This window comes from Heterocephalus glaber, unplaced genomic scaffold (assembly GCF_053883595.1).
Source record: "Heterocephalus glaber isolate CG9 unplaced genomic scaffold, H.glaber_assembly_v1.0 deba00001606, whole genome shotgun sequence".
NCBI lineage: Eukaryota > Metazoa > Chordata > Mammalia > Rodentia > Bathyergidae > Heterocephalus > Heterocephalus glaber.
Window position 1 is genome coordinate 18,346,043 of NW_028258377.1, and position 18,637 is coordinate 18,364,679.

General features: G+C 35.0%; 1 protein-coding gene across 4 annotated transcripts in view; it reads right to left on the reverse strand.

The window, feature by feature from the left end:
- The window catches only part of Ranbp17 (RAN binding protein 17), a 348,452-nt gene that overhangs the window by 31,198 nt on the left and 298,617 nt on the right, over window positions 1–18,637 (reverse strand). For all 4 annotated transcript variants that reach the window (XM_004836388.4, XM_013078434.3, XM_021239677.2 and 1 more), the window contains 2 exons: window positions 14,652–14,866; window positions 12,192–12,330 (listed from right to left, as the gene is read on the reverse strand). In XM_004836388.4, coding sequence (XP_004836445.2) covers window positions 12,192–12,330; window positions 14,652–14,866 — 354 coding nt within the window. The remainder of the gene's footprint in view (window positions 1–12,191; window positions 12,331–14,651; window positions 14,867–18,637) is intronic.

Genomic DNA, 18,637 nt, shown 5'->3' on the forward strand with positions numbered 1-18,637 from the left:
TAATTTGAAAATCAACAGAGGTGTTTCTGAAGCAAGTAAGTGACAGAAAAAGCAACCATAACCATTTATTATCTCCTTTGTACCCTAAAAGGATAATTTCATTCAATTTTAATAATTACATTGTATATTAGCTATCATTTGCATTTTTAAAATGAGAAAACTAAGGGCTATGTATGCAGCTCAGTGGTAGAGCATTTTCTTAGCATGGGGAGAGAGAAAGAAATGGAGAGAGGGAGAGAGAAGGAACACTAACATTAAGAGATTAAGCAATTTATCCAAACTCCATGATTTTAAATATAGTAGCACACTGTCCATATTTATTTTTGGCTAACTATGATATTTTGACACAGTCCCTAGGAATTCTTGATTATTAAGAGAAACAATGAAGAATGATAAACACAGTAGACTCAGAAGAGAAGTACACCCAGAAAGCAAGGATGGGAAGCAGATTATAAACTTTGTAAAGGAATAGTTTCTTATTCATCTTGTTCATGTCTGAGATTGTCAGGTCCATATATGTCGGACACAGAGGTGAAATATTAGCTAAATTAAAGAATGGGTAGCTGAAGCTACTCTGGGACAACTGTCTAGAGAAGGTCTTGAGTTATGTTTGGTAATAATACCTAGCAACAATAAGACATAGTTTTAAAACTCTCACATCTTTTAGAGAGATATATCACGGAAAATAGAAAGGAGGTTGTGGGGCAAGTTCTAAAACACAGACAAGATAGTAGTAGCTGATACAGGATCATGAGAGATGAGGGGCTAAGTGAAGGTCTAAAAGACAGGCAAGGACAATAGTTTTGGAAAACTGGAGGGCAATAAGGCTTTTAACAAAGGCGTGTTTTGTTTCTCCCTAATGTAAAGAAGTTGATTAATTAATCTGTTGATTTACTTTTTATTTCTTCCCACTAACTGGGTTGCTTTGTAGAAAAGGAAGTTTTGATTTTATAACTCTGGAGGTAGCATAGGCCTAGGCTTAGGCCTAGGCCTAAGAGTCAAGCATCTTTTTGTGGAATATGGTTACATCTCTTTTTCCTTTACATTTCTACATCTGAAGTCCCAATCATGAAAGTAAACAGATTAAATAACCTAATAGCTACAAAAGCAAGCAGGAAATAGATATGGTTCCCCTCACCAGTGAAGAGCAATATACAATCAATCATACAAAAATTTTAAAGACTCCACATAGATAGATTTGGTGACCACATGCCATGCAGGTTGCATTAAAAGGTTCCAATCCACTGAGTCAGCTGTGAAAAAGCCAGGTAAACACTTTGGACTCAAAGGTTGAGCAAATATCCTTGCAATAAAAGCAAGAAGGAAAGCTTCCATTACAGCTGATTTATGGTTGGGGACTTTGAAATAGATAAATGTTATTTCCAGCTAGATTTAAAAGTGTAGAATGATAAGGATCAAGGGGTATTTGGTCAAAAACAGAATGAATAGTGCTGAAGACTTAGTGTATTATTATTGGCTTTTCTTTATTTGCAGCTCAAGCTATTGTGTGAGATATAAATAATGACACAAAACAATAGGCAGGTGTCATGAATTTTCAAATATTTGGTGTTTAAGATTTTTTAGAAAGGAATACATTCATAATTTTAAAAAATTTGGAAGTAATTTTTAAGTCTATTAGGTACGTTGTGTTTTCCAGCAACTGGTCTCTACAGGAAGCACATGCATCATTAATAGCCTTCCTGCTTACTAAGACCCACCACCGAAAGCAGCTCTGAAAAGTTAACTGTGTAGGAAAGAGTTGCTTAACTGAGAGGAAGAATGGTAATGGGGAAATTTGGTTTCAGCTCATAGCTTCTTACCAAAGCAGAAAGGAGGATGAAGGTCTTGGAAAAATATGGTCTGAAGGCAATTTTTTTTGGGGGGGGTGGGGGTACCGGGGATTGAACTCCAGTCCTTGCGCTTGCGAGGCAAGCGACAGAACCATTGAGCTAAATCCCTGGCCCCTGAAAGGCAATTTTTGAGACAGAAGGTCTATCTGGCAGGTGTAGCAATTTTGGAGATAGGTGTAGGTTTAAGGTGTCTGACTTCCCTAAGCTTTAACTGCACTGTTGTAAAATGTGCTAAGTACCACCCTACTTTGGAACATATAGTGAAACATTAATGAAATACAATAGGTAGAAACTGTAACACAGTACCTATGACAGAACAGCTTTTTTCTTTTTCACGTCTCTCTTACTTTCTTGGCTATTTCAGTTCCTTAAACACTGAGCGTGATGGTCTACTGCACAAATCATAGCTCTCATCTATTATTTTTGTGGTGGGAAAAAACTAATGTACAAGATCTCTAAGTTCTAAGTATTTCTTGAATGATGCACTCTCATATTACATTCATCATATATTCCATTCAAGAATGTGTTCAAAAGATCTGGTAGTTTGTAGTTGACTCAACTTTTTGCTTATCCTCAGTTTTCCTCCAAAAGCACTCTGTCACTGAGCTATACTCACCAGTCCAACCTTTCCTTGTTTAGGCTGTTGTGCTGTCTTTTACTTCTGCTGGGACTGCACCCGTCCCTGCCACAGCTAATCTTCAGAAATACTACCTGATCACTTCTTCAGAAATAGCCACAGTCAGTCATATTATTCATTACCCTCTTTTAATTCTGTGTTTAGCACTTATCATAACTTGGTATTTTCTAAGATATGTGTGCTTGTTTTTCCTTACTAAAACATAAGCATATGTGTAAGCAGGGATTGTCTTGTTTCAGCACTGCTAAGGTCTAGAACACTACTTGGTACATAGTATGTGGACACTGATTAATTACTGAGTGAATGAGTTGAGAGTCATTTTTTGTTTGTTTGAGACAGAGTCTTGCTCTGTAATTCAAGGTAGCCTTGAATTCACTATGTAGCCCAGGCTGGCCTGGAACTTGTGGCAATCCTCCTACCTCAGCCTCCTGAGTTCTGGGATCACAGGCATGCGCCACCATCCCCAGCTGAGAGCCATTATTAAGAGAGGCTTTTTGCAAACTGTGGGGTTGGTATAATCTATAAGAGTAAAGGAGGGAGTGGGTGTTTAAAAAGATAGTCAGAAATTAAGAAAGCTAATTAAGTAATTTTTAGAATATTTGGCAAGTCACTACTCAATCACTGATTCAATGCTTCTATTTCTCCTTCAGTTTTTTCATTTTAACATTGAGGGTATAGCTGAACTGAGACCTACTTCTAGCGCAGCTCCCCCCCCCCCCCCCCCCCCCCCGCCAAAGTTGCTTAGTCAATGTTACTTAGTCATTGCTGGGAAAGAGAAAATACAACTTACTTTCAAAATTCTAAACAGTTTTTCTTAAACAGTCCACCTGCCAGAGACCCAGTGTGAATGCCAACTTACACATGACTTTAAAAACTCACAAATACAAGGAAAACCATTTCTATCGTTACCTAGCTGTCAAGATTGTAACCTTTATTAGATCTAGCAGGGAGGTGTGGTGAAGAATGGAAAAGACTGCTGGATCAGATACTTATTAGCTGTATGATCTTACATGAATTGTTTCACCTTTTTCAGTCACAGCTTACTCATCTATACAATAAAAATAATGTTACCTGGTTAATTCATTCAAAAAATATTAATGAGCACTTATTATTTACCAGAAACTGGGAATAAGGTAGTGGTCAAGACACTGCTCCTGTCTTTCAGAAACTTACAATCAAGTAAGGACAAACAGTGCTCTCAGAGCACTTCACTCACTTTTGGTATCCAGGATGATTTTGAGAATGAAATGAGTCAAGATGTGACAGAATTAGGCATGTAGTATATGTCCATCATCACACTCTTAATAAGGCAGCACTGAGACTGAAATCCAACTTCAGAATTCCCTCCATAGTGCTGCTTTGTCAAGACTCCCTTAAGAGCCTTGTTAAAAATGTAGATTCCAAGCTAACATTACACTTTGAGAACAACATAGCAGATTGCAACTAATTCAAAATCTTCAGTATTACTATGATGTGAGATAAAAGAATGTCAGGCTAAACTGTAATAATAAAAAACAAGACTTCTGCTTCTGCCCATGAAGGATTAACTGCTATGAGAATTTGCCCTCCTGCCATAAACAACTAAAAAACAGGACAAATATATGAAATAACAGTTTTCAATTACTGCACAACAAGCAGCATAGGACTATTAAACCAGAGAGAAGGGAAATGAATGAGGTAATAGCTACAGTTGCTGAAGTTTACTGCCCAAAGCAGTTTCCAGGATGCAAGCTAAGAAGGGAAACTCAAACCAAGTGGTCTCATTGAGTCAAAGAGAAAGATACTGGAATCAGGGAGGCTGAGGCAGCCAGAACTTGTGGTACATAGTGCTGAAGTGTGGGCTCTACAGAAGAAAACTTTAGAGATTGGTAAGGGAGTCCTTTCCAGTGTTTGTCTCAACAATTACCTGTGAACATGTGGGGAGAAACTCCCCAAGGCTGAAAAGCAGTAGGCCAAATAATTCTTAAAGATTACAAAAAGTTGAGAATAGTTTGTGGAGTAACCTCACATCGCATGAATCAGTGCAGTGTCTTCATAGGGGTCACACTTTAGGAGTGGAGCTCCTGTACTCCAAAGTGAAGGCTGTCATTTGCTCTCAAGTGAGTCAAATTGACCCCAAAGTTACTTACCTGCAAGACAGAATGATATCTTTCTAAAAAATCACCATCCAACACTTAACAGCATAACATTCACAACATCTGATATCCAATAAAAAATCACAAGGCACAGAAAATGAAAAATACGACCCATAAAAAAGAGAAAAATAAATCAATAGAAACAGATCTAGAGATGACTTTGATAGAAAAAGATTTTAAAAGTTGTTTATAAATCTTACAAATACGATAAAGGTAAAGAGAAATATATGAACTTGAGAAGTATATGGAAATATTAAAAAACAAAAAACTAAAGCTGGGTGCAATGGTACATGCTTGTGGTTCCAGCTAATCTGGAGGCTGAGGCAGGAGGATTGCTTGAGGCCAGGAATTCAGGCCCACCTTAGCAACAAAGTGAGACTATCCCTTCTTAAAAGAAAAAGACCAAGATGGAATTTCTAGAGAATAATAATACATTGCCTGAAATGAAAAAATATAGGATTAATAGGTTAGTGACTGTAGAAAAAAAGATCAGTGAACTTGAGATATAGCTACGGAAACTACTCAAAATGAAGCATACAGAAGGAAAACAAAAGCAAAACAATAACAAAACAAACAAAACCCCTCCAGAGCATGAGTGAGTTGTAGGCTAAGAGCAGGGTGTATATATCACATATGTAACTATAATTCCAGAAAAAATAGAACTGCAGAGAGGGAGACTGATTATTCAAAAGTAAACTGTGAAAATATTATTTGAAGATGTATATTTTAAACACCTAGAACACCAACGATAAATAGAGGTATGATTAATAAGGCCATAAGAGATATAAGGTAGACTAATAAAAAACACTTAAAAGTCCAAACTATAAGAATGCCAAAAAAAAGACAAAAAGGAACAAAGACCAGATAGAATAAAGATAAAATTAATAGCAATACTGTAGATTTAAACCCACACATACTACTAGTTACACTAAATGGTTTAAACACTATTTAGAAGGTAGAGATAATCGGATTTGATATAAAAGTCTTATTCAAATTATACCCTGTGTTGGAAAATGTTCATGGTCTAATCCCCCAAAACTGTGAATGTTAAGCCACTTGGTGGGGGAACTAAGGTTACAGATTAGGATTAAGGTTGCTAATCAGTTGAAAGTAAAATAAGATCATCCTGGATTACCTAGGTGAGCTCAATGTAAATCTAAGGGTCCTTAAAACTGGAAGAGAGAGGCAGAAGAGGTAAGAGTCAAAGGAAGATATATCTGTAGAAGTGCTCAGAAGGGATGGTTCAACATAGGCAAATCAATAAATGTAATACACTATATTAACAGAGCCAAAGACAGAAACTATATGAGCCTCTCAATTGATGCAGAACAAGTGTTTGACAAGGTCCAACACTCATTCATGATAAAAACCCTACAGAAAATTGGAATAGATGGTCTTTCTCTTGATCTGATAAAAGCCATCCATGACAAACCAACAGCTAACATTATACTAAATGAAACGAATACTGAAAGCTTTTACTCTAAAATCAGGAACCAAGTGAAGATGTCCACTGTCACCACTCTTGTTCAATATGGTTCTGGAAACACTAGCCAGAGCAATTAGACAAGAGAAAGAAAAGGAATAAAGACAGGAAAGGAAGAAGTTAAATTATCAGTATTTGCAGATGACATGATACTCTACATAGAAGACCCCAAAAACTCTACCAAAAGACTTTTAGATTTGATAACCAAATTCACTGGTGTAGCTGGATACAAAATCAACACTCAAAAGTCAATAGCCTTCCTGTACATGAACAACAGACTCATGGAGAGAGAAATTAGAGAAATAATCCCTTTCATGATAGCATCCCCAAAAATGAAATACCTAGAAATCTATCTAATGAAGGAAGAAAAAGAACTCTACATTGAAAAATACAGTACTCTGAAAAAGGAGACTGAAGAAGATATTGGAATGGAAAGATATCCCTTGTTCTTGGATGGGAAGAACCAATATAGTGAAAATGACCATACTTTCAAAATTGTTACACAGATTCAATGCAATCCCAATCAAAATCCCAAAAGCTTATCTCACAGAATTAGAGAAAAGAATCCTAAAATTCATTTGAAACCAGAAGAGACCTAGAATAGCAAAGGCAATTCTGGGCAACAAAGGCAAAGTAGGGGTTATCATAATCCCTGACTTTATACTACAAAGCTTTGGTGATAAAAACAGCGCGGTACTGGCAAAAGAACAGACCTGAGGATCAATGGAACAGAGTAGAGGGTGCAGAAACACTCCAGATATACTCAACTACCTTATCTTTGACAAAGGAGCCAAACACCTTCACTGGAAGAAAGATAGCCTCTGAACTAAAAAGACACTTCTCTGGTGAAGAATTAGAAATGGAAAATAAATATATGAAAAAATGTTCAACATCACTGGTCATTTGTGAAATAAAAATTAAAACAACGCTGAGATTTCACCTCACTCCAGAAAGAATGGCTGCTATCAAGAAATTAACCAATAACAAATGCTGGCGGGGCTGTGGAAAAAAAGGAACCCTTCTCCACTGTTGGTGGGAGTGTAGACTGGTGGAACTACTTTGGAAATCAGTGTGGAGATTTCTCAAAGAATGTAAACTAGAGGTTCCTTTCGACCTCTTCTTGCTATACCTCTTCTTGGTATCTTCCTGAAAGGATTAAAAGCATCATACTACAGCAATATATGCATACCCATGTTTAATGCAGCACAGTTTGTAATAGCTAAATCTTGGAAACAGCCCAAATGCCCATGAACTGATGAGTGGATAAAGAAGATGTAGTTTTTTAATACAATGGAGTACTACTCTGCCATAAAGGATGCACTTCAGACATAGCTAAATGGATGGACCTTGAGACCATACTCTTAAGTGAAATAAATCGGATATACATGTTTAAATATCACATTTTTTCTCTGGTGTGAGAAACCAAAGGTGGAAATAAGGACTGAAATGTATAATGGATGTTGGGAAATGGGAGGAAAGTGTTTAAATAGGAAAGGGAACAAGGGAGGAGGGAGGGAGAAAGGAAGAAAAAAGTGAAAATAGAAGGAAAAAAATGGAAACAAAGCTTCTGTACATATGGAGGGGAGGGGGTTTGTGGGGGGAATGGGATAAAATAAAATAAAATTTATTAAAAAAAAAAAAGGAGAAGTGCTCAGAGAGGTATAATGTTGCCTTCCAAATTAGAGAGAACCAAGAAAGGTTCTTAGAAGCTGGAAAGCCAAAAAATGAATTCATTCCTACAGCTCTTAGAACCAAATGCAGCACTGACACATTGGTTTTAGCTCAGTGAGACCCATGTTTTTGGACTTGTGACCTATGAAACTGTAAGAAAATAAACACTTTGTTTTAAGGCACCGAGCTTCACAAAATACATGCTGTCTCTAAGTAATCAATTTTACATATAAGGACACCTTTTTCAAAGTAAAGAATGGAAAAAGAGGTAACATTAATAAAAAGAGCTGGGGAAGGTATTAGACAAAAATTTCAGAGAAACAAATATTACCAGAGATAAAAAGGATCATTTATAATGACAAAAGGGTAAGTTCAACAAAGAATATAACAATTCTAAATTTCATGTACCCAATAACAGAGCTTTGAAATATTTGATACCAAACCTGCTAAAACTAAAAGGAAATAAAGGACAAACCTATAATTATAGATAGAGATGTCAGCACTTCTCTCTTATTAATTCACAGAACAAGCAGACAGCAACCAACCAATCAACCAGAACACAGAATATATGAACATCATCAACTAACTAGATTGACACTTATGGGACACTCTTCCTAACAATGGTGTACATATTCAAGTCCGCCATTTACCATTGTTAGGATCACAGAATAGTGAATAAATTTAAAAAGCATAAAAATAATTCAAAATATTCTATGTTTTATTCCATAAAACAAGAATCAATTACAAAAAGGTGTCAGGAATATTTTCAAATATTTGGAAATTAATTTTTTTTTTTTGGTACCGGTGATCGAACTTGGGACCTTGCACTTGCAAAGCAGGAGGCGGAACCACTGAGCTAAATCCCTAGCACAAAATGATTCTTAGTAACAACCTGTTAGTCAAAAAATCAGCAAGGCAATCACAAAATGTTTTTGAACTGGATTGAAATTAAAAGCAAAATACATCTAAATTTATGAGATATAGCTATTGTAGTGGTTAAAGTATTAAATGTGTGTTAAAAAAGAAGAAAGATCTAAATGATTTAAACTTCTAAGGAAAACTAGAAAAAGCAAAATAAACTGAAGGAAATAAAGATCATACTTGAAATCAGTGAAATAAAAAACAGAAAAATCATTGAAAACTGAAAACAGTTCTTTGTAATAAAACTGATAAACTATAGCCAGAATGATCAAGAAGAAAAACCAAACAAACAAAAAGCCCAAAAAGACAACTTGGGATCATGGCATATGACTATAATCCCAACACTCTGGGAGGCTAATACGTTTGAGCTCAATCTGGACAATTTAGCTGGGGATATAGCTCAGTAATTGTGGTAGGGCTTCCCTGGGTTCAATTCCAAAACTGGAAGAAAAAAAGAGAAGATGAAGATTGCCATTATAAGAGTTGAGAGGAAACTTCCCTACAGATCCTATATAAATAAAATTGAATAACAATTATGAACAATTTTGTATCAATAATGTTATAGGAACGTCAGATGAAAAGGATACATTTCTTTAAAGATGTAAACAGCCAAATACACTTAAGATGTAACAGATAACTGGAAGAGGTGTATATCCATTAAAGAAATTTTAGAGTAAAACTCTATCCCTGATGGTTTCACTGGGGAATTCTGTCAAACATTTAAGGAAAAACTAATAGCAATTATATACAAACTTTTTGAGAAAGCAGAAGAGGAAACATTTCTTAGATCATCTTATGAGAACAACAGACTGACACTATAACATGGAAAGGTTATGAGAACAGAAAACTATGTAAGAGTTGAAGAACACATCAGTGTTCACCATGAACAAAAATACAAAAATCTGTATCAAAATCTTAGCAAATTGAATCCAGTAATATAGAAAGATAATACAGCATAATCACATGTGGAACGCAAGGCTAGTTTAATATTTGAATATCCTTCAATATAATCATTTATATTAACATAATGGATTAGCAAACCGAAAAGGAAAAAATAAATGATCATATCATTTGATGTAGGAAAAGCATTAGATAAGGTTCAATACTCATTTATGAAAACACTCTTAGAAAAATAAAAATAAAGGAAATTTCTTCTATAGGATAAAAAGCATCTATGAGAAAACCTAAGATTATCCTGACTGCTTTCCTCCTAACACTGATGATAAGAAAGAATGTTTCCTATGTCACTCACTTCTATTCAATAGTTTCCCAGGTTCTAGCAAATGTGTTAAGTCAAGAAAAAAAAAAAAGGGCATACAGATTGGAATGAATGAGGTAAAATTTCTTTATCTACCAACAAATCTATATAGACTATTTTAAGAAATCTACCAAAAGCTGCTAGAATTAATGAATTTAGTAAGGCTGCAGGGTATGAATTCAATATACAAAAGCATCAAATTCAATTCTGTACAGTAGCAAATATATTGGAAATTTAAAAACACCATTTACAATAGCATAAACCTATGGAATATTTATTTACAAATATAATAAAATATGTACAAGACTAAAATTCAAAGCTATAAAGATGCTGTTGAGAAAACTTAAGGAATATTTAAATGAGTAGACAGATAACATTTTCAGAAACTGAACACTAAATATTTTTATGTGTTCATTATCCATAATTGAGCTAGAGATTCAAAGTAGTTCCAATCAAAATTCCCCTATTCTTTTTTTAAACAAGAGAAATTGATAAGTTGATTCTAAAATTTCTATTAAAAGGCAAAGGACTCAGAATAGCCAAGTATATTTTAAAAGAGAAAAACTACATTAAGAGCTATACTATAATATTTTAAGAGCTGGTATAAAATTAGGACACACATTCCTGGTATAAAGTAATCAGGTAAAGGATATTTTTCAATAAAAGGTATTAGAACAATTGAATATCCATACATTAAAGAATTTGAGACTTTACCTCATACCATATATAAAAGTTAAATTAAAGTAGGTCACCGACTGAAATTTTAGAGCTAAGGTATAGAACTTTTAGAAGAAAACAAGCAAAGATTTCTTAGAATCTTCCCAAAATGTAAACCATAACAATTAACTAAATTAAAAATTTTGCTCTTCAGAGGATACTGTTAGAAAAATACAAAGACAAATAGGGATGAAACATAATTGCAAAACATATATCTGACAAGGGATGTATATCCAGAATGTCTAACAGCTCTTACAACTCAGTAACAAAATAAAGCAATTTAAAAAAATGAGAGAAAAATTTGAATACCTCACCAAGAAGAGACAAGAATGGCAAATAAACATGACTAGACCATTAAATCAGGATTCATTAGTGAAATGGAAATTAAAACCATAATGAGATTCCATTTTACATCCAGTAGGACTGCTGATGTTAAAAAGACTAATAGCAAGTGTTACTGAAGGTAAAAAGCAACCGGAACCCTCCTACACTGCTGGAACAAAATAGTACAGTCACCTTGGGACTATGTTCATTTCTTAAAATGTTAAAAATATACTTAGCAACTGGGTGAGGTTGCATTACCTGCAATCCGAGCTACCTGAGAGACTAAATCAGGAGGATCATAAATTCAAAGATAGTCTGGGTAACTTGGGAAGGCCTTATCTCAAAAAAATGAAAGGGATGGGATGTAGCTCAGTTGCAGATCACTTGGCTAGCATGCATGAGGCCCTGGGTTCAATTTCCAGTGCTGCAAACAAAACCAAAACCAAAACCCAAAACCAAAAAACCCCAAACCAAAACAATTTAGCACCTGGAAGCCCTACTTATAGATGTTTACTCAGGGAAAACAACAAAACAAAATCAAGTAAAGACTTGTACATGAATGTTCATAGTAGCCATATTCAAAACAGTGAAATAAGGGAAACAAACACATTGTTAACCAGCCGGTGAATGGATAAACAAACTGTGGTAATCCATACAATGGAATAATAATCAGCAACAGAAAGAAATGAAGTAAATGATTTATAAAACAACATGGAAAAATCTCAGAGGCATTATGTTCAATGAAAGGAACCAGACACAAATAACTTCAATTCTTAAAGGAAATTCTGGAAGGGGCAAAGAGAAGGTAGAGACTGTGTTTCCTTGGGGCTGAGGGTAGTGAGAAGGAACTGATCTAAAGAGGCCACGTGGGAGCTTTTTGTGGTGTCAAAGTATTCTATACATTGGTTGTGGTGGTTCATGATTGTGTAGACATTTGTCAGGCCTCTCTAAACTGCTCCCTTAAAATTAGAGAATTTTATTATATATTAATGATACTTTGATAGGCTGGTTAAAAATAACTGTGTTAACCTATGAAAAATTGCACTTTCCTACTTGCAAATTCCAGTTATAAAATAATCTTTCCATTTGGTTTATAGTCTTTCACTTCTGTAGATCAGTTTCAATAAACACATACAATAAGAGATGCAGTCAGTCAAGTTTTCTCCATGGAAACAAAGTCCTTCATGATCCTTACCAAGACTTGTGAGTCCCTCTGACATAGAGGTGAGAACATACAGGAGCACAGGAGGCTCTAAATTGGCGATGAAGCTCATGTGGTCTTGGGTGAGACATTCCAGGAGCGGGTAATAAGACTGGCTCAACTTCCGATATTGCTGCAACACAGAAATACACTGAATGTTAAGCCACGGTGAAGAAAAAGACATGACAGTCCAGGGGAAATGAACATTTGTAATAATGGAGATTGTACTTACTTAAATACAAAGTCAATAAATATATAAACAAATGACAAGTCCCAATTAAACATTTAAAGGTGTCCTAATAGGAATCTCTTGATCTCTAGAAACCTTAATTTGAAGCTACAGCATAGTACATTATTTCAATTTTACCCTACATGGCTAATACCTAAATGTAAGTAAAATCATTTAGAAGGCTGAATTATTTTTCTGAACTAGAATACTGTTACCAATGAAAAGAGCTTAAGAGTGGGTAGGTAACTGTATTTTATTTATTTATTTATTTTTTGGTACCGGGGATTGAACTCAGGACCTTGAGCTTGTTAGGTAGGTGCAGCACCACTGAGCTATATCCTTGGCCCTGTACTTTATTTTTTTAATTTAAAAATATGCACTAGAATTAAGATTTGGCATCACAGTCTGCTGTATTTATACAATGCCAACCTATCTAACTAAATAATTACTTGGTAAATGGCTTAATATTTACCATATTCTACAGGCAAAAGATAAAGGTATAAAAAAGATACCTGGAAAGTTTTAAATACAAACCAAACCAATATCAAAGAAGCACGAAAGTTACATGAAAGATAAACTGGAGTAGCATTTCTTAAAGTGAGATTAAGCTGGGGTAGCATTTCTTAAGTGAGATTCTCCATAAGAATCATTTGGGCTGCTTGTTCAAAATGCAATTTCCTAATCCCCACTCCACACTCACTAAATGAAAAGCTCTGGAGTAAGGCCCTAAAATATGCATTTTAAATGTATATGCTAAACAGTGTGTTATATTATTTTTGGTTTTGAGAATTACTGAATTGGAGGTTTGCTCGACTATTAAATGTGGGAAAAAAATTCAGAGTGACATTAGTTTTCTTGATGAACTTCACCTGTAGTGAATAGTTCCTTCAACAAGGTGGCTCTAACATGTAGCTGATTAGACTCAAGTTTTTACTTTGTAATTTTTGTCATACAGGCAAAAAAACCATTCTACTATAGGGGTTAACAACTTTTGCTTGAGGTGTGGTTCTATAAAGATTAGCTGAAGCACAAGGACCAGAGTTCGATCCCCAGTACCAAAAAAAAAAAAAAAAAAAGATTAGCTGACAATGGGGAGGAAGAGGGTACCCTAGTTCATTAGAGAAGGTTGTGGAGCATTCTCATACAGGCTGATCAACAAAGGCCCACCAGATCATACTTGCAACTTTGAGGTGAAAGAAAATGGGAAAGTCTGAACTAATCTGAAGTTAAATTTGGCTGACTTACCCAAATAATTACTGCAACCATGCTAGGCATATATGAGTTTATTATATATAATCTGGCAGAGATATTTTTAAAATGTCTGATGATAGAGGCCAATGAGGGAGCCAGAAAATCTGAATTTCCAAAAAGCACCCCAGGTGTTTCTGATAGGCTTTAAAGTTTCAAGACTATTGACATTGTAGAAACTACAGTGGACTCTCAAGTTATGACTGGCCTGACATACGAACAACTTGGGTTAATTAGGTTAATGGAAGGTTCATCTGCCTCTTGTTATCTACAGGATGTACTCAGGTAAACATCCATATTTCAGCTGTTTTGACTTACAACTGACTTGAGTTACAACCAGCCCTTGGGAACTGATAGAGTTTGTAAGTCAAGGGTCCACTGTACATGGTAGAGCAGATAAAAGATTTAGAGATCACTTAGTTTAATTCATTCATTATAAAGGTATAGCCTGAAGAAATAGGCCATTAGTTCAAGTTTAGTGGTTACTGAGTGGCAGTTTACACAGTACAGTCACATCAGATTCAACTTTCATTTTGGTACTGTATTCACATCAGAATTTTAATGGAAAATTAAGCCAAATAGCAGGAAAAGTCTAAAAAGTAGAGTGAAGGGAAGGAGAAAATACACATAATACCTATTTCCTGCTCCAGGAAAAACAGGACTTTTGTGAATCATGAATATTTGTGAGTAATTAGTTGAAACTGCTAATTACATTTTTTCTATATGCAGAACCTGGAGTATTCTAGATGACCAACTTGTCACAGGTGGTAGCTGCATCTTTTTAACCTGCACATTTAATTATATAAACACATCAATACAGTTGTCCAAATTTGGTAAGGTAGATCAAGTATGCTGTCTTAAAACATAAAATGTTCTGGTGATATTCTAATCCCTAGGCTTCATGATAACAATTCCAGGCCTGTGGTGGTGTTACTTCATGTTTCACACAAAGACTTCCATGGTATATGATTGCTTACTAGCAAGTCACTGTGGGACACTGACAGCAGCATTTTGACAAAGGCCTGGAGTACATTGTCAAAATGGTTGTCCCCATACAACTTGAAGACGCCAAAGCTGACATAATTTCCACATAAGGCAGATTTGAGAGTTGAATAGCAGATGGAGATGCCCTTGAGTTTCATTGGATAAATCTGATCTTTTGAGAGGCTCCCAAGGGACAGGATCTGATTACCTGTTTTAGGGTAAAAGCAGAAAGAGAAAGTGACATAAAGTAGATGTAATTCAAAGCAGTTATGGGACACACTATTTAATATTTTCAATTTATTGCTAATATTCAATTCCCTCCATCATTGTTCCAAACATTGAACCATTTATTGTAATGAAAAATATAAATATATAAGGCATTTACCTGGGAAGTACAAAGGGCCCAAGGAAAATCAATCAAGGGTACTGCAAAAGTTCTACAGTTTTGACATTACATTGATACACAGATATGTGAAAAGTCACTGAATTGCATTCAAGATTAGGTTACTTTTTGTACTTTTATTCAGAAGTTATCCCTTCAATAAAAAAAGTTTCTAAAAAGTAGGGTAAAAATAACCAATTAAGCTGGGCATGGTGGCGCAAGTCTGTAATCCCAGCACTTGGGAGGCTGAGGCATGAGAGTTCAAGGCCAGCTTGAGCTACACAGTAAGTTCAAGGCTAGCCTGAACTACACAGCAAGACCCTGCTTAAAACAAAACAAACAAAAAACCTAACTAAGCCAGATAAAAAGATAACCTAGGATATAAATTATTCTAAATTCTGGGTAAATTTTCAACTTTTTTTTGCCTCAGAATTTAAAAATTTATTGTTTTATTTTAAAAAATAAATTTTATTTTATCCCATTCCCCCCCTCAAGCTCCCTCCCTTCCCTATCTACAAAAGCTTTGTTTCCATTTTTTCCTTCTATTTTCTCTGTTTTTCTTGTCCCTTCCTTCCTCGCCCACCCCCCCTTGTTCCCCTTCCCATTTGAATTTCTTCCCATTTCCCAACATCCATTATACATCTCAGTCCTCATTTCCACACTCAGTTTCTCACACCAGAGAAACAATGTGGCATTTAAACATGTGTGTCCGATTTATTTCACTTTCTTAGAGGAACATGATCTTGAGTTACTTCGTGTTTAGGAGACTCACAGGTTTGGTAGATGAGTTATATGAAATAAAACTAAATATTATTTCCTTTTTTTGCTTGGATCTTTCTTCAGAAGATCTCAAAAGATGGCTGCTTTAAAACCTATACCTATATTCTTTGTTGATCATCAAACTGAAGTAAAAGAAATGTATATAGTCAAAGAAATGTTATATAATAACTTAAACATTTTCTTCAGTATTTAGGATTTACAATCAATTTTTGTTTCTGAAATGTGTGCTACCAAGGTTTGTTTCTAGGTAATACCTAAGAATGATTTTTGTGGAAACAAAGCCATACTATTTCTTAGCTCTTTTTCCTGTTAAAGTGAGCACTGCTTTCAGAATTAAAACTAAATTCAATTTATAAAATTTAGACATATATTGTGGTTTATCCTGTGCTAACCTGGCTGAACAAGAATTAAATTTGCCAGAACCCATTCCTGATTATGAGTAGAACTGGCCAAAAGAAAAATTTGTGTGAGATTTAAAGGTGGAAGTGAAGTAGCTGCAATGACTTTCTGAAAATTGTGATTAAAAGTGGTGAGTTAATATGTAGAAATGTCACTAGTTACAGTTTTCCCTTGGTTCTTCCCTGTTCTGTTCCAGAATTACCAGCCTCCTGATCAATGACCCCAAGCATTCAATGAGGCAACAGCATTCTACTGACTTCTATCCCTTCTCACTTCCCATCCTTTCACGGTCAACTACAGCAGTCAGCTGTGCCTAGCTTTTAGATTTCCTTGCAAGCTTTAATGTGTCTATCCATGCCATTATTTCAGGAGGGCTGATCTGTGATTTTTTTTCCCACTGAACATTTAGATCCATTTCTCCATCTTCACCCAAAATTGTACAAGGTCTAATTTCTAAAATAATTTCTCTAGTCCATAAACATCATATTATTTCTTTTCTCTGTTTGAGTCTTGCTTAATACATACATTATGGTAACCTCATGAGCACTTAGAGGTTATGAATGACCAAGGCTTCTAGAAGAGCATAAAACACAGGCTTGAAAGTTTCCTCTCCTTCCCTTGCCTTATCAAAACACTTCCATACACATCTTCCTCTGTGGAGCCTTAGAATCCCATGTGGCTTTGTTTATAATGTACACATCTGAAAACAAAACCATTGTCTGGAAGGCTAGTATATCTTGGAATTTACTCAATAGCAAATTTTGTACCCTCTTTCATGATCTTTTCCTAACTTACCTTACAGAGATAACAGTAGTTCCATAAAGATTCAATCCAATATGACAGCTTTTATTCAACAGCTATTATATGTGAGGTACTGGGAAATGAACAAATGAATTAAAAAAAAAATCTCTGCTATGAAGGAGTTCATTCTGATTGGGAGATTTGTAAACACTGTAAATAAATCTGTACAATGTGACAAATGCTATCAGAAAGGTATGTAAAGATGGGGACAGATGAAAAGATTAACTTTACTTGGGAGGGTAGGAGGGCAGTAGAGAAAGGTTTTGTGAGTAGGACATGTTTGACGGAAGAGTTGCAGTTCCCTGGGAGGCCTTGCAGGGAGAGTGTATACTTGGTAGATTTAAGTGCAAACATTTTGGAGAGTAGCATCTATGGAAGAAGGGTACTGCAGAAGAGCATAATTCCCAACCACTGTATCTTATTTTGGTCTCAAAATAAATTTAAACCAAATTAGACATTTTTCCTCCTTCCTCTTTTCAAGAAAGAATAGCACCACATACATGTGAAAGAAAGAGCTATTGTAATTTTAGAAGGGGGAGGTGGGTTCACACACTTTGTGTTTGTTGTGGAGGCCAGGGTCAAAAGGAGCAAATTTTGGGGCTATTTTATACTGATGTCTTTATGGGGAAAGTAAAGATTTTATATTCTGGAGCAAATAGGCAGACTACAAACTGTGATGGGAAACACTGTGATTTTAAAGGAATGAATAATCTATTTCAAAAAGGATTATTTAGGATCATAATTTTTATCTCCATGTTAAAGCTGCAATTTGGCACATATCTGACCTTTTCTTTTGTCAAATATTAACACATGTGAATTAATTAAAACAGAAATTAGTAAATTAATATGACTCTACAATAGTAGAATAATACATTAAAAATAGGAAACCATATTTCATTTCATTCAAGTGTCTCAGCAGTCCATGATGACTATTAAGGGGTATAATGCTAATTGTATCATAAAGAGACATAAACATGGGTATTATATACCATGTTTATTCTTTAGAATATTTATAATGATGAATTACTAATTTTAATTATATAAGTTTTATTATATTAAACATTGAATGCTTAACAGGAAAAATCACAAAAATAAAGTATTGAATTTATCTAGTGTTTATAAAAAAGCAACAAAACTTTCAACATCAATTGTTTTTTGGTGTACGAAGACTAAAAAAGAACAGGAGAAATAAATTCCTATATGAACTACAATGAAAATACCAATAGCACTCTACAAAAAAACTTTAGGGCTGGGGATTTAGCTCAGTGGTTCCACCACCTGCCTTGCAAGTGCAAGGTCCCGAGTTCAATCTCTGGTACCAAAAAATAAAATAAAATAAAATAAAATCTTTATTTCAATTATCACACCTAAGGCAATCTTCACACATGACAACAGCGTGTTCCATACACACATATTGCTTACACTGACAGCACATGTATTTTGCTTTCCTGGCCTTTTGTAGGACATACTTGACATCTTGCTGGTCTTGCTGTTTTGTCAGGAGGTTATTATACAGTGTGTAGTTAACAGGAACATAAAATTAAAATAAAGTATTAAATTCTTAATATGTATTATGCATTTAGAATAAACATCAACATTTTCACATCAGCTGTGTAC